General features: G+C 33.7%; 1 protein-coding gene across 5 annotated transcripts in view; it reads right to left on the bottom strand.

Moving 5' to 3' along the window:
* FER (FER tyrosine kinase) overlaps positions 1–26,474 on the bottom strand; it is a 382,557-nt gene that overhangs the window by 129,735 nt on the left and 226,348 nt on the right. For all 5 annotated transcript variants that reach the window (XM_012790246.3, XM_012790244.3, XM_012790243.3 and 2 more), the window contains 3 exons: positions 8,948–9,004; positions 6,710–6,825; positions 3,899–3,993 (listed from right to left, as the gene is read on the bottom strand). In XM_012790246.3, the coding sequence (XP_012645700.1) occupies positions 3,899–3,993; positions 6,710–6,825; positions 8,948–9,004 (268 nt within the window). The remainder of the gene's footprint in view (positions 1–3,898; positions 3,994–6,709; positions 6,826–8,947; positions 9,005–26,474) is intronic.

The raw sequence follows: 26,474 nt of genomic DNA, 5'->3' as shown, positions 1-26,474 counted from the left end.
CACAGCAGCAACAAAAATAAACAAATGGGACCTGATCAAATTAAAAAGCTTCTGCACAGCCAAACAAACTGTCAAGAGAGCAAACAGACAACCCATAGAATGGGAGAAAATTTTCGCAAGCTACACATCCGATAAAGGGCTGATAACTAGAATTTATTTAGAACTCAGGAAAATCAGCAAGGAAAAATCAAACCCTATTAAAAAGTAGGCAAAGGACATCAACAGAGATTTTTCAGAAGAAGACAGAATAATGGCCAAAAAACATATGAAAAAACGCTCAACATCTCTAATCATGAGGGAAATGCAAATCAAAACTGCAATGAGATATCATTTATCTCCAGTAAGAATGGCCTTTATCAAAAAGTTCCCAAACAATAAATGTTGGTGTGGATGCGGAAAGAGAGGAACACTCCTACACTGCTGGTGGGACTGTAAACTAGTTCAGCCTCTGTGGAAAGCAATATTGAGATACCTTCAAGTCATACAAGTAGATCTACCATTTGATCCAGCAACTCCACTAGTGGGCATCTACCCAAAAGATCAAATGACACTCTACAAAAGGGATACCTGCACTCTAATGTTTATAGCAGCACAGTTCACAATTGCAAAGTTGTGAAAACAACCCAGGTGCCCATCAATACATGAGTGGATTAATAAAATGTGGTATATGTGTACCTTGGAGTACTATTCAGCTTTAAGAAACAATGGTGATATAGCACCTCTTGTATTATCCTGAATACAGCTGGAACCCATTCTACTAAGTGAAGTATCTCAAGAATGGAAAAACAAGCACCACATGTACTCACCAGCAAATTGGTATTAATGGATCAACACCTAAGTGGACAATTAGGAATAACATTTATCAGGTGTCAGGTGGAAGGGATGGGTATATACAAACATAATGAGTGAGATGTGCAACATTTGGGGGATGGTCACGCTTGAAGCTCTGACTCGAGGGGGGGGGCAATGGGCAAACGTAACTTTAACATTTGTGCCCCCATAATATGCTGAAATAAAAAAAAGATATATAACTATTATATACCCATAATAATTTTTTTTAATTTTGGAAAAAGTATCTCTGCCACCATGAGCTTGATAGCCTAGTACTTTTCTGATGAGACTAGTTGTGACATTAAAGAATGTGATTTTTGATACTGTATAATGCAATGTGTCATTATTTGGAACATCTCCATAACCTGGTGACCTGATATCTTCCAAATGACCGAAGCATGATGCTAAGAAATAATGTATAGTTAAAAGATGAATTCAAATTGTAAGATCAACCAATGGATTTAATGTAACAGAGTATGAAAAGTTCAGTGAGAAGGTTTCATATTCTACACTTCAACTAGCCTTTAAGAAAATTTAGCAAAATCTACTGTGGTTAGTAGAATTTGAATATGGCTTTTCAAAGATGTACCACTCTAATTCCTGGATCCTATGAGCACGAATAGATACCACTTTCATAATATCTGTCATTTATGGCACAGGTGACCTTAAAATAAGGAGATTATCCAGGTGGCCCTGATCTAATCATATGAACCCTTTTAAAAGCAGAGAGGAGTCTCCATCTGGTAACAGGAGAGGAAGTCAGAGAAATTCAATACACTTGAAGGATGTGTATTGGGCCAGCTTTGAAGATGGAGAGATCATGTGAAAAGGCATGCAGGCAACTTTAAGGAGCTGAGAGATGCCCCCAGGTGACAGCAGGCAAAGAAATTAGGACCTCAAACTTACAGCTGCAAGGAAAGGGATTCTACCCACAACTTAATGAGCCTGGTAGTGGATTCTTCCATAGAGCCTACAGATAAGAGCTTAGCAGAACCAAATTTGGGTTTTATGAGACCCTGAGCAAAGAATCCAGTCTAGCCCGATGATTTCTAACCACCACAACTGTAAGGTAATGGGAATTGTTTTAAGTCCTTAGGCTGTGATAATTAGTTATGCAGCAATAGAAACCTAATACATTTACCATGAATTAAAATATATATAAACTCAGATTCACAATCCCACTGCTGAATTTTTACTCTACAGACATACTTCCCAATGATTCTTGCAATGAGTCCAAGGATAGTCATTGAGCATTGTTTGTAAAATCAAATAATAAAAATGGAAATGACCAAAGTATCCATAAATAAAGGACTGGTTGGATAAATTATGTAAATCTACAAAAGGGAATGTTCTGTGCCATTACAAAAAATAAAAGGTAGAACTATACGGATGACCATAAAACAATGACACCATTGCATACTGCATTAATTTTTTAAAAAGCAAGATCTGAAATATTGTTATAATTTTTCTCATAATTAAGGTTAAAACATTTGCATAAAATTAAGGTACCTGCATTAAACATTTTTCTGGGAAAAAACCAAAAACTGTAAATGGCAATTAGCTTTGAAATATAATTGTATTTTTGAGAGGTTTTCATTTTGAATTTTCCTACCTTTCATTACATTTTGAATTTTCTAATGAAGTTTATTATTCTTATTCATTTAAAAAATATAAACAGAGGTTACGAGTCAGTGTATAAACACTTGCCTCTCTGTATGAAGCTATATTCTTTTGCTTTATTCAATTTGGACTTGCCATCTGGAATTTGCATCTAAGCTCCTTTAACCATCATGGTAAGACCAAAATCAACTTTCCTCATCAAGTCTGCCCTACTCCCTAACTATTAAGTTTCTCACTGGCATTCCTTATTATCCAGAGTTTTCATTTGTGCCCTTATAAATGTTAATATGTATTTATAATATTTATACATTTTAAGGTATAAATATTTTAATTAAATTTTAATTATAATTATAGGCTATTCAATTATTTTTAAATATTTGGACTATACCCTTTCTACTTTCATAACTATATTGAAAGCTATTTTAAGATATAGATCATAAATGATGAAATCATTCAAACGTACAATACACCTAACAGAAATAATGCTATCTTGATGGAGATCAAGGTGATGATGTAGGTATCTTGCAGATATACAGTAATATCAAGAAATATTTAAAGAGCAAGCAAAGTAATATAATAAAACTAGAGCAATAATCCTAAATATGGGAAGACTTATATAGACAGTATTTAATGAACAATCTACAATATTAGATTTGCTTAATGTGTTTTAATTAAAGTTAGAAATATTTTTCATATTCATTTAAATTTCTTTAAAATGAGTAAATAAATGGTAATGGTAAAACAAATCCCCTTCAGTTATTAAATATTATATTTATAAGCCTTGTAAGATCTAATTTTACCTTTTGATTGTATTTTCTACAACAGAAAGATGAATAAAAAAAGAAACTTTAAAAACACACTGTATCAGTTAGAAGTTGTCCCTGTTTGTTATCAAAAGTTGATAACAAAGACCTGGAGGTGTTGAAAATCACCAGGAAAAAAATGCCAGCACATATTCCTAGACAGATTGCCTTTATTACGTATGTCCACATATGAAAGTTGTTCATAATTCATAAGTGAGCCAAGGCACCATGAGATTATTATATATAGCCATCAAAGAAGAGGATGTGTGGAGATATACTTGGAAAATGACATACAATGAACTAAATATAAGATAGTACTATCAATGTTATAAAGTCAAACTAAGTAGACTGATTTTTCCTAAACAGCTTTTCACACATAAACATTACATATAACTGAATGTGATGTGGAACTGCACTCTAATAATAAATCCATCTCTTAAAAAATGTTGGCTGACATTTTCTAGAAAACAGCAGTGTCTTATAGCCTATAAAAATATTGAGTATATGTATGAGCTCTCTGTCATCAGGAAAATGTTAAACAAAATCCTTGGAAACTTTACAAGGAGAAATCAGAGACTGAACATATAAAAGTAATAAAATATGACATTAAAATGTCATCAAGCAAAATTCTCAAATCATATTACCTGGAACCAGTTCCATAATGATGTAGACAGGCTGTCTCTGTGTGCAAACTCCTACAAGTTTGACAATATTGGGATGATCATATTGCTTGAGAATTCTAGATGAGAGAAAAGTATAAGAATAATTATCATTTGAATAATAAAGCATTAATTTATGATCATGAATAGTGTCTAAAAGTAGAATACACTTTAATAATTCAATTTTTAAAATTTCAGTATGACTCTAAATTATGTTAAATGGGATATATATATAAAAGTACAGTTATCCCTCACTATCTGTGCAGGATTGGTTCCAGGACCCCTGTGGATACTAACATCTATGGATGCTCATCTCTCTTATTAAAAATGGTGTAGTATTTGCATATAACCCACACATATTCCTGTATAATTTAAATCATCTCTATATTGCTTATAATACCTAAAACAATGTAACCACTATGAAAATAGCTGTTATACTACATTGTTTAGGGAACAATGACAAGAAAGCCTGTACATATTCAGTACAAACGCAATAATCTATTTTTTTCTGTGAATATTTTCGATCTGTGGTTGGTTGAATTCATTGACACAGAACCCACGTATACAAAAGGCTGACTGTATTGATAAATACTGGCAACATAACATAGCTGCAAATGAGTCACTTCTCCTTAATTCAACTAATATTCATTTAGAAATTATTATTTGCTCTGAATGATTAATAACCATGTTAAACAGGAATAACTAATCAGTCCAAAACATGTAGAATTCTCTTTAAAGTGTTGTATCTGGTTTTAGCCACAACCACAAAAGTATAGCTGAAAACTACTAGTGGACTAAAAACTGTAAGCTGCTAGGGTAGCATCTTTTTTTTTTTAATGCACATACTTGATTTTAAAACATTTAAAAATAAGAAATTATCTCCTACTGGTAAATGCCACAGAGTAATCACTTCATTAGATTTTGTGGTATTTAAATACTCTGATGATCATGATCAATTTCAAAATAGTAAAATACAGAAGTTTTGAGAAAGTTGGCAAAAGGGGAAAAAATAGAATAATAGTTTCAACAGAGACTTAAGCTAAAGCAAAGTAGACTTAGTTTGGATCAGATAAAATTTCACCAGAGGTTTATAAAAATAGAATAGACAGACTCATCCACAGGACTCTAAGAATGAGATAAAAATAGATTAGATTTCTTCAGAGGCCTGTCTGTCCTGATTATTTCTATTATCAAATTTTATTACTTATTATCCTATTGACATAGTTATAAATTCACTCTTATTTGAAAAATGTAGTAATTTTTCCTAAGAGAATGAAAAAATTACCTTGAAGAAAAAAATTCATGTTTTGCACATGTACAACTAAAGCAAGGATAGATAAAAGAAAAATGTCTTAGATAGAAAAAATAATGATACATAAATGAAAAGACAGAGTGAAGAAAATTCTAAAGATAAAGGATATAGTCTATCAATAACTCTGAGCTTGCAACTTCTACTAGAAATTAAAAAGAAAGTTGGAATAAAGTTATGTTTGACTTTAATCCAAGATATTATTTCTTAAATTAGAAACTATTCAATAAAGAAATTTACACAAAATACCATAAACTCAGGTAACAATCAACCTAAATATATAGCTCTAAAGTCTATTAAAGGGCACTCAGAAGTTTGCATAAATATAATTTTCACTTTTAACATAAAACTATGAAATTAAACTCTTTGGGTTAACAATAAAACAATCACCAGCTGAGAAGCAATAAATTTAAATACTGTAAAAAATATAATATAGACAAAGTCTAACTATAAAATAATGAGGTTATGAATTTCAATTGTGATAGCATGCCTTTTAATTTATCATCAGAATTTTTTTCTGAATTGCCGATAATGTACATGGAAAAGGCTTACAACTTTATATTATAGATATTTATTAAGTTCATTAAACTAATTTAATCCATTGCCATCAATATTCATTTTAGATGAATGTAGAAATGTACATCAAAATGTTCTATACCATGGGATTTGCGAATATTTCTCTCATTGCCATGGCACTGTTCTCCCATGGCACAAAATCTATGGATCCAACTATCCTTCTCCTTCTTTCCCACCCATTTATTCATCTGTCTATGAATTCATCTACCCATATGTCCATTTAGTTTACTCTGTCCAAAATACCTTTCTATTTGTTTTGCGTTTTGTTGTATATACTCAATTTCACTACTAATAGAATAGTTTTAACTATCTGCAACACAGGGGTAGCAAGGTAAAATATTAAATTTTAGCTAATGACAGCAAAAAGAGAAAACTGCTGTCTGAGAAAATCAATTAGAGAAGAAACAATACACAAATTTTGGAATACATGCCAGACATTAAGCTGAGGGGTAGTTTTGAGATTCTCAGAAAAGAAACCTAACAACTGGAAAAACAGAAATCAAACCATAATATCTAAGGAGGGTAGGGCAGACATAATTATATATCTAAATGTATATATGTTATATATGTAATACAGCAACATTTTTAATATAAAGACAATCATAGTATTGCACATATACATATGTGTATATGTGTGTGTGATAAAAGCAAAATATTATAGTTTTTAAGGATAAAGAATACTTACTGCTTTTTAATGCCTGGTTCTTTGACTTAGATTGCCTAGTCAACCTACAGTCTACTTCAGAAACAAAAACTTTTTGTTTGCATGTCGTTAAAGTGTTTACTTATGAGGGTAATGAAAGTGCCTATTTCTACTTCAGCAAATCACAATTTAACATGTCTTCAAACTCACATTTTAATGAATCATTTGCATTATAAATAAAAATTTTATATTACTTTAGAAAACTCACTTGGCTTCTTGTAAAAATTTTATTTTCAACTCCTGAGGGAGATCTTCTTTACATGTTTTAACAGCAACGAAAGTTTTATCCTTTAATGTGCCCTTATATACTTCACCAAAATTTCCCTGCAAATAGAAATACATTCATTGTTTGGGGTATGTGACAGCACATAAATCTTTGCCAAATACAAGGAAAGCATGTAACAAAGCGTTCTGAGTGAATCAAAGCACTCTGTTAGCTTTATTCAGAATTTTGAGTGGAAATAAAGATTGGTAATGTTGCTTTTACCAGTTCTCCAACTTTATACACAACACACGTGTGGAGGCCTGAGGCTAGAGGAGAATTCACAAGAAATGGGAAAAAAATTGAAAAAGAATAAAAGGAGAAACCTAAATTGATGCTGTCAGAAGTAAGTTTCATTCTACCTAGTTTCCTTTACTCCCTAAGCTCTATATTACTAAAGATGATTACATCTGAAATGTCCTATTTCCTTAAGAACTAAGTTTGACAGTTGATATCTATGACATTTCACTTTGACACTTCTTGTTTTATTTTTATTGTGAAGGTGCATCCTTATTCTTTCAAACACATGGTTTGGCTTGTGATTATCTTTCAACTCCAAAGTCCGTAAGGATAGGAACCATGGCTAATTCTCTTTTAATCACGCATGCATTCTAAAGCTGTAAATATTCATTCAAAATCAGTAGTGAAATATATAAAATGACAAATCATTTTATAGTACTCAAAATATTCGATGAAATTAAGCTACATAGTCTCTCTTAAAGTCAGTCTTTTATTTAAAATGATTAAATTTATTGACATTGACATGCTGCTTGTCATTAAGATAAATCTTCTTTGAAACAGCCTTACTAAGAAGCTAAATTTCTCCTGATAAGCCATACTTTACAAACATAAAAATAGTTGAAATATTTCTCTTTAACTGAAAATATTATTTCTTTAGTACTAAAAAATTCTGTCCTTTTCAACATATTTTCAGCAAGTAGTATAGTTTTATAATTTAGCATTTAATTGTATTATCATGGAAATTAATTTCTTTGTAATAACTTGTGACTCAATCACTGCTATTGAGTTACTGACCTAGTGTGCAATGAAAAGAAGGAATATTTCCTTAAGACTGAGGAGACTATGACAAAATAAATAAATATACCAGCTACTGCTTTTACCTTGAGGTTCTTTAGAACTTATCTACTAAATAAGCCAATAAAAATTTGTTTTCCAATAGCACTTTGATGCTTCCATTTAGAAAAGATATTTTTAAATAAGTGGTAAGAATCCTGCAAAGTAGATTATTTTGACAAAGACTCACTTTCTCAATGGAGATTAAAAAATAGTCAGTTCATCAAGTTTACATATGAATCAAAAAAGTAATAATCATTTATCTAAAATGCTGAGCCTTAATTAGATATGGTTTTGATCACTCATAAATGTATGTTAGCTTTCCCTAAATATATGTATTTTTTACTATTTTTCATATCACACCATGAAGCTAAACTTAATTCCTACTTTCATATGGAAGCATCAGTAATTAAGTCATTGACCAAAAAAAGTTAATATTTATTCATTAGAACTCAATTATAAATAAAAAATTAATAAATTTTCAAATAGTCTATCTGATTACCAAATTTCTGTCATTGTTAGATATATTTTCATATAGCCTATGAGTTGGAAGAAACTTCCAGCTAGATTGGAAAATGGACTTTATATATAGCTGCCTTGTCTGACCACTAATAGAGCTAGTTACAACATGAATATTTATATTGAAATATGTGTAGTGTTATTATATACAGCAATTCTATACAGAATCCTAAAATCCCAAGGAGCAGTATTTCATTTTTTCTAAACTATCACATATAACCAGAAACAAATGAAACAACACTATTAGGTGTTTATTTAGACTTTTATTACCTCTCGGTTTCTTTTCAAATCTCAGCTCACTAGTTTGGCTTTACTGCACTGTAATAAAATGATTATGGCTTTTAGTTCCTCCAGGGGAAAACACACATACACTATTTTAAAAAGTTAAGAAACCTCCTGAAATCCTTCATAGATTTTCACATATTTCAGTGAACATCATAGTATTTAGAATGGATGTAGTATCGTATGTAGTAATGTGTAACACGCATGCTGGAATGCACGTTAAGAAAAGCTTTGAAGAAAATGAAAAAATCTGCAGAGTTCTCAATCAATACAGAGACTTTTGGTTATTTTGCTCAGTTGATTACATACCTTGCCCAGTAGTTCTCCTAATATGACATCTTCATGATTGAGAATCCATTTCTTATCCTACACAAAAGAAAAAGAATAGTTGTTTAGTACAAGCAAGAGTACAGTTCCTGTAAGTTGCATTTGAGGCAGTGGGAAATAGACCTAAAGGGATACTTCATTCAGACCACTCAGTCAATAGCACACTAAGAAGTTATAACCATAAGATGCTGTAAAACAAGTTTAGGAAATGTTACTACACAATAGGATATTAAAATCCACATTACATAAAACTTCTATCAGAAATCTCACAATTCAAAATGACAGTATTATCGTAATCAGAAGACAGAATGCACTTTCTACCTACCATAAAGCTTATGCTGTTATTATATGTCATTTCAAAAAAAGTTTTGTCATAATTTCTTGAGGGTTTCATCTTACAATGCAAAATTTTTAATTCTCACTTGATCTTAGAGAATTATTTTTCTACTCAAACCATATCACTAAGAGCTAATTTTGCCACATATAAAGTGGCCATGAGTTACAGCTGTCTATGACTCTTCATGTAGTCTCATATCTTTTCTAAGTAATTTTCTGTGGTATAATAAAGCAACAAACATCAATTATAATATCACTAGGGTGCACAAGGCCAGTGATAGAAATATGCCATTATAAAAGAGCATCCCGTTATCTAATCTAAAAAATTGATTACTTAGGGGATATTTTACCATCTAAAAACATCTCAGCTATTAAACCATACAATATAATAACATTAGCAAGGGAAAAACATTTTTTTAAATGGAGGAAGGAAAAAGGAATGAGGAAAGAAACAAAATGGGGGGAGAGGGAGAGAGAAGAAGAGAGGGAGAGAGATAGATAAAGAGAAAAGAAAGAAGGGAAAGGGAAGGAAAAAAGAGGGGAGTAGAAAGTAAAAGGAGAAGGAGAAGGAATCTAATCCTGGAATGACATTAATATATTTTATTCATGATTTAGGTTTCTTATTAATGTTAGAGTGCACTTTTACCCCATTACAAAGACATATTGAAATGTAATTATGAATTATAGTCCAACTTATAACAAGTAATCAGACATCGTGAAGTAAAAATCTACCTTAACTAGGATTTTAAAATGTCCTGGGTAGCCATGGACAACACTGGATTTTTAAAAATGTAATAGTTCACATATATAGCCTTTCTATCTGAATATAAAGCGAAAGCTATAAAGGTTCTGGAAGAAAACATAGGAGAATATCTTCACAATCAAGTCAGTAAGCAAAGGTTTCTTTAGACAGGTACAAAAACCACTAACTATAGAAGAAACAAATGAAAATTGGACTTCATAAAAATTAAGACATTTGTTCTTCCAAAGGCATCATTTTAAAAATGAAAAGGCAAATTGCAACCTAGTAGAGCATTTTTGCAATACTATATTTATATCTCATAAAGATATAATATGGAGAACATACAGAGAACTCATACCTCAACGACAAAAAGAACCTACATTCAAGAAATTATGTAGAAAAACTTAAAGATGGAGGAATAGACAATAAGTACATCAGAAGATGTTTAACATCTTTAGTCAAAAGGACCATACAAATACAAACCACAGTAAGATGGCACTTCACACCCATTATGATACTAAAATTAAAAAGATTAAAAATAACATGAGATTGTGAAGATATACAACAACTGGAGTCCTGATACTTTACTGGTGAGAATGCAGAATGACGTAGCCATTTGGAACATAATTTGGAGGTTTCTTATAAAGGTAAACATGCACCTACCATATGACTCGGAAATTATTCTAGCAGGTATTAACCCAAGAGAAATGAAGACATATATCCACAATAAAACTCATCAAAGAGTGTTTGAAGCAGCTCTAGTTGTTATGGCCAAAAAACTAACTCCAACGTCCACCAAAAGGAGAACTGATTTGCAAATATTGAAACAATTGAATATTATTCAGCAATAAAAATGAACTTACTACAGAGACATGTAATAGAGCATTTGTAAATCATTTTGATGAGCTAATAAATCCAGATATACTTTACATACATATATAAGAATTCCACTTATGTAAAATTCTAAGGAAGGACAACTAATCTATAATGCTAGATATCAGAGAAGTGGTTGCCTGTGGCAGGAAGTGGGAGGGACTAACTGCAAAGCAGAAACAGGCAACTTTGGGGAGTTGTGGAAATGTTCAATTTCTTGATACTTCATTGAACTATAGATTTAAAATCTTTGAAAAATTTTATTGTATATAAATTATATATCCACAAAATTGATTTTTTAAAAACATTAAAAATAAAAAAAGGCAATACTTTCCATTTGAGTAGCACTTTTGGGGTTTAATTCCAGCCCCCTGCCCCATATATATTGTCAAATGTTTTTCCTCAAAGAATGTAGTAGTCTGGCAGGCAGGAGGTTTATTATCCTAAATAATAACTCTATTTAAAAAACAAATAACAGTTTGCTATTTTGAGAGCTTTTCCTCTATAGACAATAATAACTTAGGTAGGTTCAGCCCCACCCTCCCCCTGTACAACACTGAAAAAGCAGGATGCAATATAAAACAAACTAACAAACCAACATAGAAAACCCTCAAACATCTCTTTCAAGGCACTAGAGATCAATTCCAGACTCAGCTTGGTCTGGGTGTAAATTAGGGCCCCTGCGGACTTTGCAGCTGGGATGTTTCTCAGACATTCTATGGTTGTCTGAGCTGTACTCTTTCCTTTTAAATAAGCCTTGTGTGAGGACGCTCAGGGAAGTTTGGTAACCTTTTTACACGTCTAAACTGAGGAAATCTTTGCACTTGGTGACTGGGATGGGCTACTGAAAGGCTTCCTGACTCTATAATTTAAATAACAATGGGTAAGGTATTGTTGAGGGAAAGGTAAGGGATGCTTTGGGGGCTTGGGGTGTAGCAACCTCATTGTTTCCAGAATGGCTGTTAACTGGCCTGTGGTCACAAAAATAACCTGAAAAGCACATCAGTAGATACAGGGCAAGGAAAGGTAGCTAAATGTATAACAACAACAACAAAATTAAAATTGAAGGGATGTCAGTCAAGAGTAAGGTTACTCTTAACCTGTTTCTACCAAAATGAAGATAAAACAGAAGTCTGAGGCGCCTAGAACCTCAGAGTGAAGACCTATGACTCACAAACTTACAAAAGTAGAGAGTAGAATGACGTTACTAGAGGCTGGGGGATGTGTGCACGGTGGAGGGGTGGCTGGGAAGAAGTTGACCAAAGGGTACAGAGTGCCAGTTATGTGAGAGGAGTAAGTTTTCAAGATCTATTGCAAAGAGACCAGAATGTATTACATTGTATTTTGCAATGTAATACCAAAAAATGGTAAGTATGTGAGGTGATAGATATGTTAATTAGATTCATATAATCATTCCACAATGTATACATATATCAAAATATCACATTGTACTCATAACTCATAAACATACACAATTATTAAAAATAAAAATTTACATTAAAAATAAAGACTTGTGACTCAGTATGTAAGAGGGAGGAACAAAGTAAGAGTGGGAATTCAGTGGCTATTTGTTTTGATCAGAATTTGGTAGTTGTAGAAATGTGCACAAAGGGACAAACTCCCAATCTGTTCAACTGGATCAAGGCAGGGGTACTTAATAGATAACCCTGAAAAGGGGGAACTACCAAAGTCCTACCTTAGATATTAAATGAATAGTCCTACTGAGGCTGCTGAGTTGCTGATAAAGGTAAGCAGCTTAGGTTATAGGATGATACCAAAGCTTCACCTATGCTTCTGAAACTGTAACAGATAATTCAAAAGTAAATGGGGGAACACGGACATTAAGTAACATGGAGTTGGAAAATGGAGAGTTGGTTAAGGAGTCTGGATTCCCAACTTTGCCTTTATTTTTTCTGATTTCTTTTCTTCCCCCCTTCTCTCCAAAGGAAAGAAAATTTACACTCAGAAGATATGGCCAAAAAGAGCTGCAGCTCACTCCTTAACAACTGCCCCAGAGCTGGTATCTCCTAAAGTGACTGAACCACGTATTTCTGGTGTCTATCTTTGCTATGTTTTCTGTAGAGGGGCAAGGAGACTTTTCAATCTTCTCAAATCTAGAAAAAGAACAGAAGGAATGGAGGCAGACTGCGCCTCTCAGTCTATTCTTTCTTACTTTACGAGTTTATTAATAAATGAAAACAAAGGTTGCAATAAAGTAAAAATCATCAATAGAAATAAAGTATAAAAATAAAAGTTGTATTATACTAGGAATGAACAAAGTTGATAACAGTTTAATGTTTCATCTGCTTGCTAGTGATCTGTGACCATATAAGGAATATTCACAGACTTATCTATGTTCAAAACTCTAATGGTTAAATTTGCCTGATCTTGAAACTACAACAGATTGACTTAGACTCCTGACATGTTCTTAATATTACAATGATATTCCTTATGTTAATTCATGAATACTAATATATCATTATGGTAGAAGAAATCAATATCCACTCTTATCATTTATCAATTCTCTCTCAACACCAAATGACATTTTGAAATACCAAATTATTGGGTCTAAATTGAAGGTCTTGTTTTTAAAGGGAGGATGAAGGGCATCTCTAAGATATGGATACATTAGAAAAAACTACCATTTCTATATTTCCACAACTAATGAGAATAATATTTAGAACTGCTAAAAGTAGATTTAAAGTCAGCTTACAGTAAAGACAAAGGCAAGTATTTTCACTTGTCCAAAATCCAAACTTCATAAGGCACAGTTGGGGACATGTTTTTAACATGTTCCCATACATGCTTGCTTTTTGAAGAATCCCCATTAGACAGGCAGGAAAGGCATTTTTACTTCCATTTTGCAGATGAGAAAACCAAGACCTTGAGAGGGTAAAATCTTGTCCATGGTCAGAGAGATACTAAGTGACAGAGCTGGGATAAGAATTTTGAACTTTTGTCTCCTAGTCCAGTATTCTAACATATTCTGCTTTCCCTTCACTCTACTAAAGAGATCAGTCGAGAAACATTTCACTTAAAACTGAATGCAAAAATTTTCAAGTCTAAATCGTATACATAAGAATATTAAATCAGATAACTGAAGAGGAGGACCAAACAATAGAGCATATATTTGTAACCTGAACAAATGCCATATACTTTTTATCCTATATGTTCATCCACAATAAATGATAAATGAGTGCTATAGTGCCAAAAAGCCAATTCACGCCAAATTATAGAACTACCTTAGAGGTGAAAAACTTTATAGGTCTCAAGTCCCATTTAGACCTATAATTATTATATCTAATATAAAATAGATTCCAAAATGGTTTTTCATTGGATTATAGAATTAGAATATCAATGAAGAAAGAAACTCTGAGAATTGACTTATCTCAAGCAAAGAACATATGGGCTTGAGTCAACACCGGCTGGGAGATATGGGAATTTTGCCTAAAGCACACCTTGCAACATCTTCAGCAACATACCTCTTCCCAACCATCTCTATGACAATAAGATTGATTTCAACTTGCTCACCTCTCAGAATTTCAAACTATTCTCTAACTATAAATATAAGTAATTGCCCAAGTTCCAATTAGAAGACTCTACTGGAAGTGCAGATTATTTTTCCCATGGGTAGTTTTAAATACAATTTTAAAACATGGTTGTCATGGTAACATTTCTCAGTCAAGCGTATAGAATATGTCAAGTTTATTTGTATTTTATTTCTGAAAATCTTGTGGCCTCCATAATTGAGTTAGAAAATACTGTAGAGTACAACTACCCACTGAATGCAGAGATAAATTTGTTGAGATTTCAAAAGTAATACCACTCATACATACTTTAATAAAGAAAAGCAGCAATGGGTAATTCTGATTTAAAAGTAACTTTTAAATTTACTTTTATGAAACATATTTAGAACAGATATTACAAAAAGAGGCATTTTTTTTCATTGTTAAAACAATGAATTTCTCAGGACAGCCCAGTACCAGCAGCATCTGTAAATCCTTACTACGATCTTGGATTACTTTAACCCCTTGAATGACTGTCTATGTGAGGCACACTTAAGCTCCATCACTGTAGCCCATTCCCGCTGTCGAGTGTACCCCTCTGACTCTATTGGAATAAAAGCACCAGAGAAACTTGAATCGGAAAGGACTACAGAAACGTCTAACCCAATCTCCTTCCTTTACAGTTATCATCTGTCCAACTATTTGGTCATCCTTTTATTCCACAAACCTTTATTGAATATTGCTACTCACAGATGAGTACCATGACTTTAGGCAAATGAAAAAAAAAAATCACTAAAACACCCAGAGATAAGGAACACACTACTTTATCAACAAAGCTAATTTAAGTTGAATGAGTCTAATTCTTACAAATCTTTTTTACAATTACCTTCTACTAATTGGTTCTAGTACCAGAGACACAAAGGATGCATCTCTTCTGTCTACTATTTAACTGCGTATCATACGTTTGAAGACAAAATCTACATTCTCCTGAAGGGCAGGTTTTCCAATGTTAAATGCCTAGTATGTCTGCTATCATTTTTCATGTAATTTCTAAAGATTTCTGAAATATATGTAGTGGGCATTAAATATATGTGTGTGACTGTATATGGTTAAATTATGACAATATATTGAGATCTATATAGCTTTCTAAAATGTATGTACATCCTACCCCAACTTTTTGCTTATATATCAAGAAAAAAAGAAAAATGTTATTATAATCTTCAAATTTTATTTCATTACTTAGTAACATATTTTACTAATATATCTTATCCCAGTATGTTCACTGAATTACTAATTATGATCCAGGGAATAGATTTTTTTTCTATTTCTAAAATATAACAATTCATTTCATAATTATTAGTGAAAAAAAGTGATTTTCTAGGAATAAAAATGTGGCAGGGCATAGACATTCCGAACTTATTAAAAAATGTTAGGGTTTTCATTGAGCTTTTAAATAATACATCCCCGTTTTCTGAGGGATGTTCAGTAATTGAGGTATTTTGTTTTTGTATTTTTAAGGGCAACTTTACTGAAGGCTGTCTTTTGACTTATTTTGTTAGCAGTATGATAAGTAGATAATTCAGCTACTGTAGAGCTAATATTAATACTTGGTGTTTTTATTTTGTACAAATTAAATGACAGACCTTATTTATGAAGGTTATCGGTAAAAACTGCAGGTCAACCATAAAATTCATATAAATTCATAAAATTCACATAATAGAGCAACCATACACCCGTAATAATGCAGTAAATAACTAGGAGTCTTCCAAATTTGTCTCTTTTTCTCCCCTCAATATTGATTTATTTTTAGAGACAAAGTCTCACTGTGATGTCCAGGTTAGACTTGAACTCCTGGGGCTCAAGTGATCCTTCCACCTCAACCTCTCAAGTAGCTGGAACTACAGGCACACACCACTACACCTGGCTAAATTTTTCAAACATTGCTTCATAATGATAAAAATTAAACCATGAGTATTCTTCATGAATCTAGCTTAACATAATAATGATCTTTAGGAACTTAGGACTGATAATAAGTGGGAATTATATAATTATTACTTTAATGATATGTAGGTGTTTGTGCTATGTTTAAAAAAATCAATAAATCACTGCATTACAAATTGGTTTAAGAGACTGAAATATAACAAATAAAAATGTAAAAGTAATTTTTTTCTGTATGTTACTTCTCTTTATTATAGAGCTATTTATACTTTTGCAGCATCGAATATTTGTATCAAAAATTCCTCTGACACTGAATAAAAATATGTCTAAATTATATAGGCAAATAATCCTATTACCAGATATTGAATGTTTCATGGACTACACATTTTTCATAACCTTGAACAGAAGGTAGATAAAATTAACTAAATTGACTAAAATGACAACGTAACTGATGATGATGAAAGAAACCAAATTATGCCACCCCAAAATATATTTCTTTGGCATATTTGGAGATGGCTGTTCAGAGGGCTACAAACATAGGAATAGCTACGAAAAGCTGTTCTTTGAGGGGGGATTTATATCTGGAGAGGAAATCTATATTGGTGAACAGAGGAAGCAAACAGGCTTTCTCTGAGGTCTCCCTTTATCTTCCTTACTGGATCTAGGAAAGATCAACTCACAGGAAAAAGAGACTAAAGGCCTGACATTGATAAAGGTCTGACAGTTTTACCACAGGCTACCATCTATACTTTCTGAGAGTGGCTCTCAGATTACCTGAAAGATTTTCATCTTTATGACCAGACAGCCTTTGCTTGCCATGCTTTCCTCCCTTCACTCTCCCATAACGTGTGATGCCACCTTCCCCTGAGAAGCCTCAAGCCCCTACTCTTTCTGTAACCTTAGCATCGCATAAAAACCTGAGCCATCTAGCTCTTCTTTGAATCACAGATGTGTGGGATTCCCATATCCATGTACACATTAATAAATTTGTATACCTCTTTTCCTGTCAATCTGTCTATTGTCAATTCATTTCAACAGACTTAGGCTTGAATATTCAGAAGGTGAAGAAAATTTTTGGCCCTACAGTGACATCATGATCTGAGACAGTGTCAAATTATGCCCTCAGTTGACAGACAAGATGGACTCGCTGTGGCTCAAAAGTTAAAAGCAGAACCAAGAGGCCATGACAGGGTGAGGGAGCGGTCATGCTCTCTGTGTCCTTGGAAAGTGTTGCAAAATCTGTTTTTCTGCAACCAGTTCAAAGGATAGTTCCTGGAAACAAATGCAGCTGGAAATTACCCAAATGACCACCAATAGACCACCTGATACCAATTCACCAACCACCTGGAACCAGATGATTGAGAGACTAGCAATTTGGGGCTTAAAGGTCATCCAGTCAAGACTCTGTTCTTCACTCCTCTGACTTCCCTGCCTTGCCCTGTGGTTTTTGCCTTCATAATCACGAACTCTCCAACCCCCTCTTGACGGCAATTTTGTTTTATGGCTAAGGCTGTGTCTCCCCAATCTGTAGATTGTTTCCTTTTAGCAAATAAAGCTCTCCTTTTTGCCTCTGCAGATCTCACGGTCATCTTTGTTAATAACAATATTAATAAAAATATCATGGAACAGATTTAGAGATATTCAGGAGATAGAAAATCTCTATGTACTTTGGTAATCATTGCTGAAGATGAAGATCACTGTGGCCTCATGAACCCAGGAAACTATACTACAATGTACCATCTAATGGTCTGAGTAAACAATATTATTATTAACTTGCGAGTGAAATTGAGAAAAGGAAGGAATAAATGAGATGGACTCGATCCCCTTCTGGGAAGTTGGCTGAGGCTGATGAATCTGGTTCTAGTAATTTCTAGGTGTGATGGAGCTTCTGCCCCTGTCTTAAAGGTTGTGTTCTCTCAGAAGCAGACCCTGAGACAAGGATTCAAATGCATATAGTAGTTACTCTGGGAATGTAAGAAACAGAAGTAAGGATGTAGGGAAGTGGAAACATCTAATAAGGTAAACTATTAAGCCAGCACCTGAGCAGGGCAAATTCTGGAAAATGAGACAAGCCATTGGCTTGTCCCTGATGGGTATTTACACACAAACTCCTATCGCTGGCTGAGAGCTGCTAGAGGAGTGTTAATTTCTGGCAATGCTTCGTGGCAGGCATGGTCTTCTGTAGACATAGTAAAGAGGTCAAAAATGAAGATATCTGCAACTGGAAGTTGGCCAGAGTACACAGAAAGGCCTGAAGGAGATGAGCAGGTTATTGGCAGCTCTTTATCATAGATGTATCTTGATCTTTCTGAAGACTGAGAATCTTAATTTATCTTTCTTCTCCAGACCTCCCTGTCCCTCTTCTTCTTAGCAAATCCTGTCTTTACCAGAGTACAAATCTCTCTCTTCTACCTTTACTCCAAGCCTCTCACAAACATATTTGTATGTCAGGTCCAAAACTACTCATTAAATATAGGGAAAAATTTGCTTAAATTTCAAAGGTAACACCTATTATGCCTACTTCAATAAAGAAAAAAAAAAAGTAGGCCGGGCATGGTGGCTCACAGCTGTAATTCTAGCCCTCTGGGAGGCTGAGGTGGGAAGATTGCTTAGGCCTGGGAGTTCAAGAACAGCTGAGCAAGGTTTAGTCTCTACGAAAAAAAGAAAAATTAGCCTGGCATGTTGGCGCATGCCTGTAGTCCCAGCTACTCAGGAGGCTGAGGCAGAAGGATTGCTTAAGCCCAGGAGTTTGAGGTTGCTGTGAGCTAGGCTGACGCCATAGCACTTTAGCCCAGGCAACAGAATGAGACTCTGTCTCAGAAGAAAAAAAAAGAAAAAAAAGCAATGGGCAATTCTAACAGGTAAGCTAAACAATAACAATATGAGTTTGGTTGACTAAACATATTTACTATAACTTATAGATATTATCATTTGAGTTTTTAAAAATCTTAATTCACTTACTATTTAGTGTTAGTTTTCTTTTTACTGAGCTCATCCTGAACCTCTTATGTACTATCTTGTACTATATATACTTATGCTTTCTCTACCTCTAGGTATGATATTTCTGACAGATAAGTATGCATCTGGAATTTACCCTCAATTAATAGAGGTTCATCACTTGGAAGAAATTTTCTACAGAAAGTTCTATTTGCTAACTTAAATCCTGTTTCTTATTGTTCATAAAAACTTATGACTTTCAGAAATAAACTAGTTAATATGAACAAAAGGTAGAAAGAGATGCTGAGACAAAGTATTTATTAAAATGCTTCACAAAAGCATTTTAGGGAAAGTATTAAAGGGAAAGTATTAAAGGGAAAGTATTTCTCAAATGCAATTGAGATTAAAATTCATAACTAAACCATTAGGTAATTTCCAAACTAGTTCCTTATATTAGAATTTTTATATATCAATCTTCCTTATAGGCAAATGCATCACAATGGGTTCTATCATGGAGAAAGCATATTTAACTTATAGAAATCGGTTTAATTTGAAATTTGAAAGTTTATTCAATAGATTCATTATAGCTTACAACTTCAAACTCCTTCCATTCTAGCCCCAGAATTGCAAATAAAATCAATTAACTTGAGATTCATCTCTTTTTTTTCTTTGAAAAAGATGCAAATAAGAAATGGCTAATTGGTGAAGAGTGAAAACTATAAATATCAATCTGAGATACTGTTGAACCCACCCTGTTCCTGCTAAAACAATAATGAAATACAATTACATCCTTTATGGAGGAGGCAGAACTCCTGAAGAGAATGGTTAAGACAAGAGGTTGGGTGCAGCCCATATAATATACATGAATGGGCTCTACAGTCAAAGAAACTATCAGGAAAAGATTTTTCCAGGACTTGCTTTGAGAGGCAATATAATATACAAGAAGATACAAACAGCAGTCAGAATATACCAGACAATGCCATCTTACTGAAAGACAGCAAATACAGTGAAGTAGCATACCGAGCAAAGAATGGAAACCGAGGAATAGCTCAGAGCCTGTCTCCAAAGGCATCTTACTGTATATGTGAGCTGGACTGTGCTAGAAGGTCAAAGATATGTGAATTCAAAGATACGTTAAACATGATTCCTATTCTGAAGGGCTTTCATATAAGCATGCGAAGACTAAAGAAGCTGAGAGAGAAGTATTCACAGAATAGAGCTGGTACAAATGGTCAATATCATCAAGATGGCTAAAAAGGCTTCTCACAGAAGAGGTTGAAAGGTTTCTGAAGTTACTCAGAATAATTTTTCCTTTACTTCCTAAAAGCTACAAAAAAAACTATAAAGTTCTTGCTTTATGTGGCCAGAAATACTATCTACGTCTGTGTAAAGAAAATACTACTATCTATGCCACTTCCTGGGGTCTTTGGGAGAAAAAGAAAAGGATTAAGTGGAACTTGTTTTGGGTGGAAAAATGAGGCACGAGGAGTGTGTATAGTGTGCAGGGGTGGAGGATAGAGGTTGGGGAGGAACATCCATGTTTCTTTTACCTATGCTTAGAGATTGGCAAGCTAATCATTCCACTAAAACAGCTCTCTTCTAACATTTCCTCAAATTAAAGAGTTCATTTTTCTATTTCATTGTCAGCTAACTTTCTCCCAGTCTACCATGCAGCAGTCTCTCAGCCATAAGAGTCCCCGCTCTACAGGACTCAATGTTACAACTACACTGGAAGGGAAGAGGTGAAAGGCTGGAAATATAAACCTGGAATTTATATTTCACAGAATTCTCAGTGCACAAGGACATATTCCATTAGGCCCTTGTAAAATGGTGGTTATGATCCACACATTGGATACATTATAGATAAATTTAAGAACCCAATCATTATTGCTAGCATTGCCTCTTTAGAAAAATACATCTCCAAACAAATGAATTAAAAATAAACTTTTAGAGTATGCACTGTTAAAAATGTTACAGGGCAGCATGCCTAGCTGGTAGAGAGAATCCCATCACAATAAGCATCCAGCCCAGTAAGTGTTGTCTGTCCCCTATTAGGGACGGGAAGTCTACCAAACAACCTCATAGGCCTGACACACCCCTCCCCAGTGTAATACGAGGTAGCCCAGCCTGGGGAAAATCCTGCCATCAGTACTAAAAGGAGCAAGCTGGAAGCCCAGTAGCACCAGATAAACCAGCAAAAGAAAGTAACATCACAAAGACTAAAAATTACATTGTCACTGAAACCGCATCCCACTAAAATAGGCCAGAACCTGCATGTTAAACTTAAATAAGGTGACTGCCAGAAAAAACAAAAGATGTAAATAGGACTCAGAGTCTCTTAATATATTAAGTGTTTAGGGTACAATTAAAAAAAAAATCATCTGTCATATCAAGAACCAGGAAAATCACAATCTGAATGAGGAAAGGCAACCAACATTGAGATGGATCAAATGTTGGAATTATCTGACAAGAATTTAAAGCAGCCACCAAAATACATAATAATGACAAACTTCTTTGGAAAAAAATTAAAACAAATTATTTCAATGATAGAAGTTACAAAAAAGAACCAAATACAAATTATAGAACTAAAAAAATACAAATTCTAAAAACTCACTGAATGGGCTGAATGGTAAAGTGAAGATAACAGAGGATAGAATCACTGAACTTGAGGACAGATAATGGAATTTACCCAATCTGAACAACATAGAGAAAATAGATTGGGGGAAAAAATGAACAGAGCATCAGGAACCTGTGGGCAATAATAAAAGATCCAGGATTTGTTCACCAGGGCTAGGAGGAAAGAAGAAAGAGTATTCAAATAAATAATGACTGACTTAACAAATTTGGTGAAAGACACAAACCTACAAATTCAAGAAGCTGACAGAACCTCAAATAGGATACAGTCATATAAATTCAAGCCAAAACATATCATAATCAAACTTCTGACGATGAAAGACAAGAGATCTTAAAAGCAGCCACAGAGAAATGACACATTAGCTCTAGGAGAACATCAATTCAAATGTCAGCATATTTCCCCTCTGAAACCATGGATTTCAGAAAGAAGGGGCATGGTAGTTTTCAAGTGTCAAAAGAAAAGAATTGTCAACTGCAAATACTAAATGTGGTAAAACCATGTTTCAAGAATGAATGGAAAATAAAGATAATCTCAGATAAAGAAAAACTAAAATGATGTGGGCAAAAACATATCTAAACAGAGTTCTAACATTTTCTTCCTATGACCCAGTGAATTATTTTGCATACCCTACAATATAGCAGACACCAGAGACAGTACGAAAGTTAATTGGGATAGGAAAGACATAATAAAAGTAGTTTGTGGGACAGTCCTACCTTGTTTAACTTTCACAATAACTGTGTATGAGGAAAGTGTTAACAGTAGGTCTGTTTCACTCAGTTTCTGCTTATCTCTATAGTCTTAATGACCAATCATTAAAACTAATTGAGAACTAAACTCCAGAATATTCAAAAGTTACTTAGTAATGTTAGTCCATATGCCTAAAGTGGTAGGTCAAGATGAACTAGGTTGTTAGCATGTTTAAAGTAAACATGAAGATTCACACCATGCACCTGGTGCCTGGTTTGAGGTCCTCACCATGGTTGGTCATGGAGCAGGCACGTGATCAGCTCTCTGTAAGAATTTTGGACTCCAAAACTCAAATGGGATTTCCTGAGCAATGACATCACCCATGTCCCTGCAGTTTGTAGACACAAAGATATGCCCATACAATTTCTGCATAAAAAGGGCAAGAAAGCCCATTTTTGACCTAGCATTTACTGTTTCTTCAAGAATCCTCTGCTGTAATAAATCTTAGACTTGAGTATAATTTCATGTTAAGTTATGTGAGTCTTCTCAGTAAATCAGTGAACTAGTAGGTGGTAGTGAGACCATCAAGACAGAGCTTTGAGGTTCTGAGAGACAGGTTACTCTGGCAGCAAATGGCAGAAACAGTATTTGAACCCACATCTGTCTGACTCTGAAGTTTGTGTCCTTCCTCACATATTATACCATATCCCAAAATACTAAATAGAGTAATTCATTTAAAGCAATGCATATGACTCTTTCAAGTTCAGAGATTATCATGCAATTTTCAATTTTAATTGAAACACAATAGTTTAAGTCCTATTCCTAACAAGATTTTTTTACTGCTTATGGTTTACATGCTTTGTTTACAATGATAGCTAAGCAAATTCAAATAAAGATTGTTCTTCACTAATTGGATTATATTATAATCTAATTTAAAGCTTTACATTTTGCACATTTACAATTACTGCATCAAAAAATAAAATCACAATAAAATCTTCCAGTTGTAATCAAGTAAAATGTCTTTATATAAGTGAATCATGAATTCTGTGTAACCTTTACATAATCTGTAACCTAAAAAAGTGACTCATATTTCAGTCTTCATACCACTTATATCCAGTAGGTAAATGACAAATATTTCATTTCCCCACAGTAACTCTGTACCAAATTTTCTATAAAATATAAAGAAATCATTTAAAAATGAAGTATTAACAAAATTAAGTCAAAGTTTCAACAAAATTATAATACTTTCCACTTTCACGAAAAACACTATGTTCTTATAAATTCTACATCTTTACACAAGTAGGTATAAGAGTAGGCATAAGCTATAAAAATAACTGGAAATAAAACCTAATTCAGCTTAAAAATGTCAAAACCTAAACTTCAGAATTTTGCCTTACAAATATAGCCATTTTAAATAAAGTGAACAAAGTAGCAAATAAGCAGCATCTCCTTTGTTCACCTGCTGAAGACAACCAGCCACAGTCTCCCCAGGCTGCAGGGGACTAATCTTGCTTCTTGGTGGACTGCCACAGGGTGCAGATGGTCATTATTTATTATGCCAATCAATCCCTGCCAAATCTCTTTGGGGTGGCTGTACATGTCTTCCTAAAGTTATCCTTTTAAAGGCTTTATAGGGGATAAGGACACTTTTGAAATTCCATCACAAGCAGATAAGTCAGAGTGATTAAGATATTCATTCTCCAGGAAGAAAGCACACCTGAAGAAAATACTTCTAACAATACTGAAGAACGATCTTATTTTATCCCTATATATCTTCCCAACTTTCAAAATTCAAATAAAAAGACTTCTTTCTTCCATAATGGTGAAGAAGTTATATTTTTAATTCAACATTTTCACTTTTAAATCACTGTTTTGATAATCACTTCTACCTCAAACATATAGAGGACAACTCACTCATACAGTAATACAATCTACTTCTAAGCAAGAGTCAATGTAATATATGTGCAACTAGAGAATTTAATTACCCAAATTACTAGAAATATAAGCTTCGTCCACTCAATGGTCAAATAAATGGTAATAATCATCCAGTGTGATAGCTTAAAAAAAGAAAAGGCAAAATTTAAATACAGACTTTATAAAAATGTATCTCACTATGAAGATTTAATATTTGAAGCAGATGAATTTCTGAACATATTGATAACATGGTATTTCAGAGCTTTTATTTTGAATGCACAACACCAACATAAAATCCTTAGAAGGAATAATTAATATGTGACAATCAATAACATGATTCTCAGAAATTACGATTTTTCTACTATTCATACTGAGAAATAAGTGCTATCTCTGCTTTTATACACAGGTTTTTGGCCAGCCTGCTTCATTACCTGCTTAGCCTGCTCAGCACATTTGTTCCACTCAAAAATCTCAGCTGCAGCATATTTTTAGGATCTAAGGATTATTCAGAATTTGATCAGCTTTGTCACTAAATTTATTAGGGTTGCTTTAGAGGAAAAAAATCCCTATTGATAAGTGTACAAAGTACTCTGTCTAGAATCCATTTGAGAAGCATTTAGCAATTGAATATTTGTTTAAATGTTCTATAAATTAATTATAAATAATTCTCATTTAGGAGATGATGATTCTCATTTAGGAAACATTTATATTATCACCTTGGAAAATATTTTATCACATTTGCAAGCTATATAAAGTAGTTCCTAGGGGCCCTCTTGGCGCAGTGGGCAGCGCGTCAGTCTCATAAAGTAGTTTCTGTATGGGTAGCACTTACTTTTATCCTGTTGTTCTAGAAAGGATTTTAATTGTTCTTGTTCTTTTCATTCACGTTTACTCAATTTCCCTTACATAATGAATTTCGGTTTATTATAGGATACTATTAATTGGACAAAAGGCTGTATAATAACTTTCTGTACATATACTAATATTTTCTAACTCATTTTCATTCATCTCAAACTTTAGAATGTCTCATTTTTTTTGTTACTAAAACTCTCAGAGCCAACACTTATACCCTCCCAAAAGAAGCAGTGCAGCTGATATAAGCAAAAAAAATGCTGACACAGACCATTTCAGGTTCTGGCAACTGAGTGACTAAAAATAGTCAACTTGGGAAAAAAAATGGAGGTTCAATTTGGTCTATCAAATTCCTATAAGAAACATCTTACTATTCATTCATAAATACTGTGTTATAGATTTATGCCTTTTGCTGATGAATTAAGTTTAACAAACACAATGTGAAAGACACAAGGGTTCATTAAAATAAGAACAAAGTATAGTTTCTGTTCTAAGGAGTTTATTATCCAGTGAGAAAAGGAGGAAGAAAGGGGGTACCTTTATCCCCAGAGAGCAAAAAAGATGAGACTCCTAGCTTTTTCCTTTTCGTCTTTGCATCTACATACACCCTCTTCTCCATAGCACCACACACTTTGGCCAGAGAAGATGGGGTCTCTAGCAGGTGGGTTGGCTCTCTTCCCCGTGGCTGCTAGAAAGGAGGAGGCTTGCCTGTGAGTCGCAGTGGATCAGGGCCTTGCTCCTGAAGATCCACTGCTTTCTTCCCTCCTCCTTCCACTCCAGTCTGTATAAAGTGGCAGCCTTGTGAAAAATAGGTGTGCAAAGAGTGACCCTTATCCTTTCCTCAAGGAATACAAAAGCTCATTTTGTTGTCCATTGGAGTTTCTTTGGAATCAGATACTGGCAAGAGGCTTCTGAGCAGTATTATGAACAATTCCATGGTACTTATCAGAACCCTCTTCAGGAGCACTGAAGGCTATAGAAACGAAATGATCTCCAGCACTGCAAGCAAGCATCTTCTGTTCTATTTAACTGGTAAGAGTGTAGGCTATGGAGTCAAATTGGTTGGGCTTTAAAAAACGGCTGTGTTGT

Source organism: Microcebus murinus, chromosome 11 (assembly GCF_040939455.1).
Source record: "Microcebus murinus isolate Inina chromosome 11, M.murinus_Inina_mat1.0, whole genome shotgun sequence".
Lineage (NCBI taxonomy): Eukaryota > Metazoa > Chordata > Mammalia > Primates > Cheirogaleidae > Microcebus > Microcebus murinus.
The sequence above is the reverse complement of the archived record's forward strand: the minus strand, read 5'-3'. Positions and strand labels throughout refer to the sequence as shown.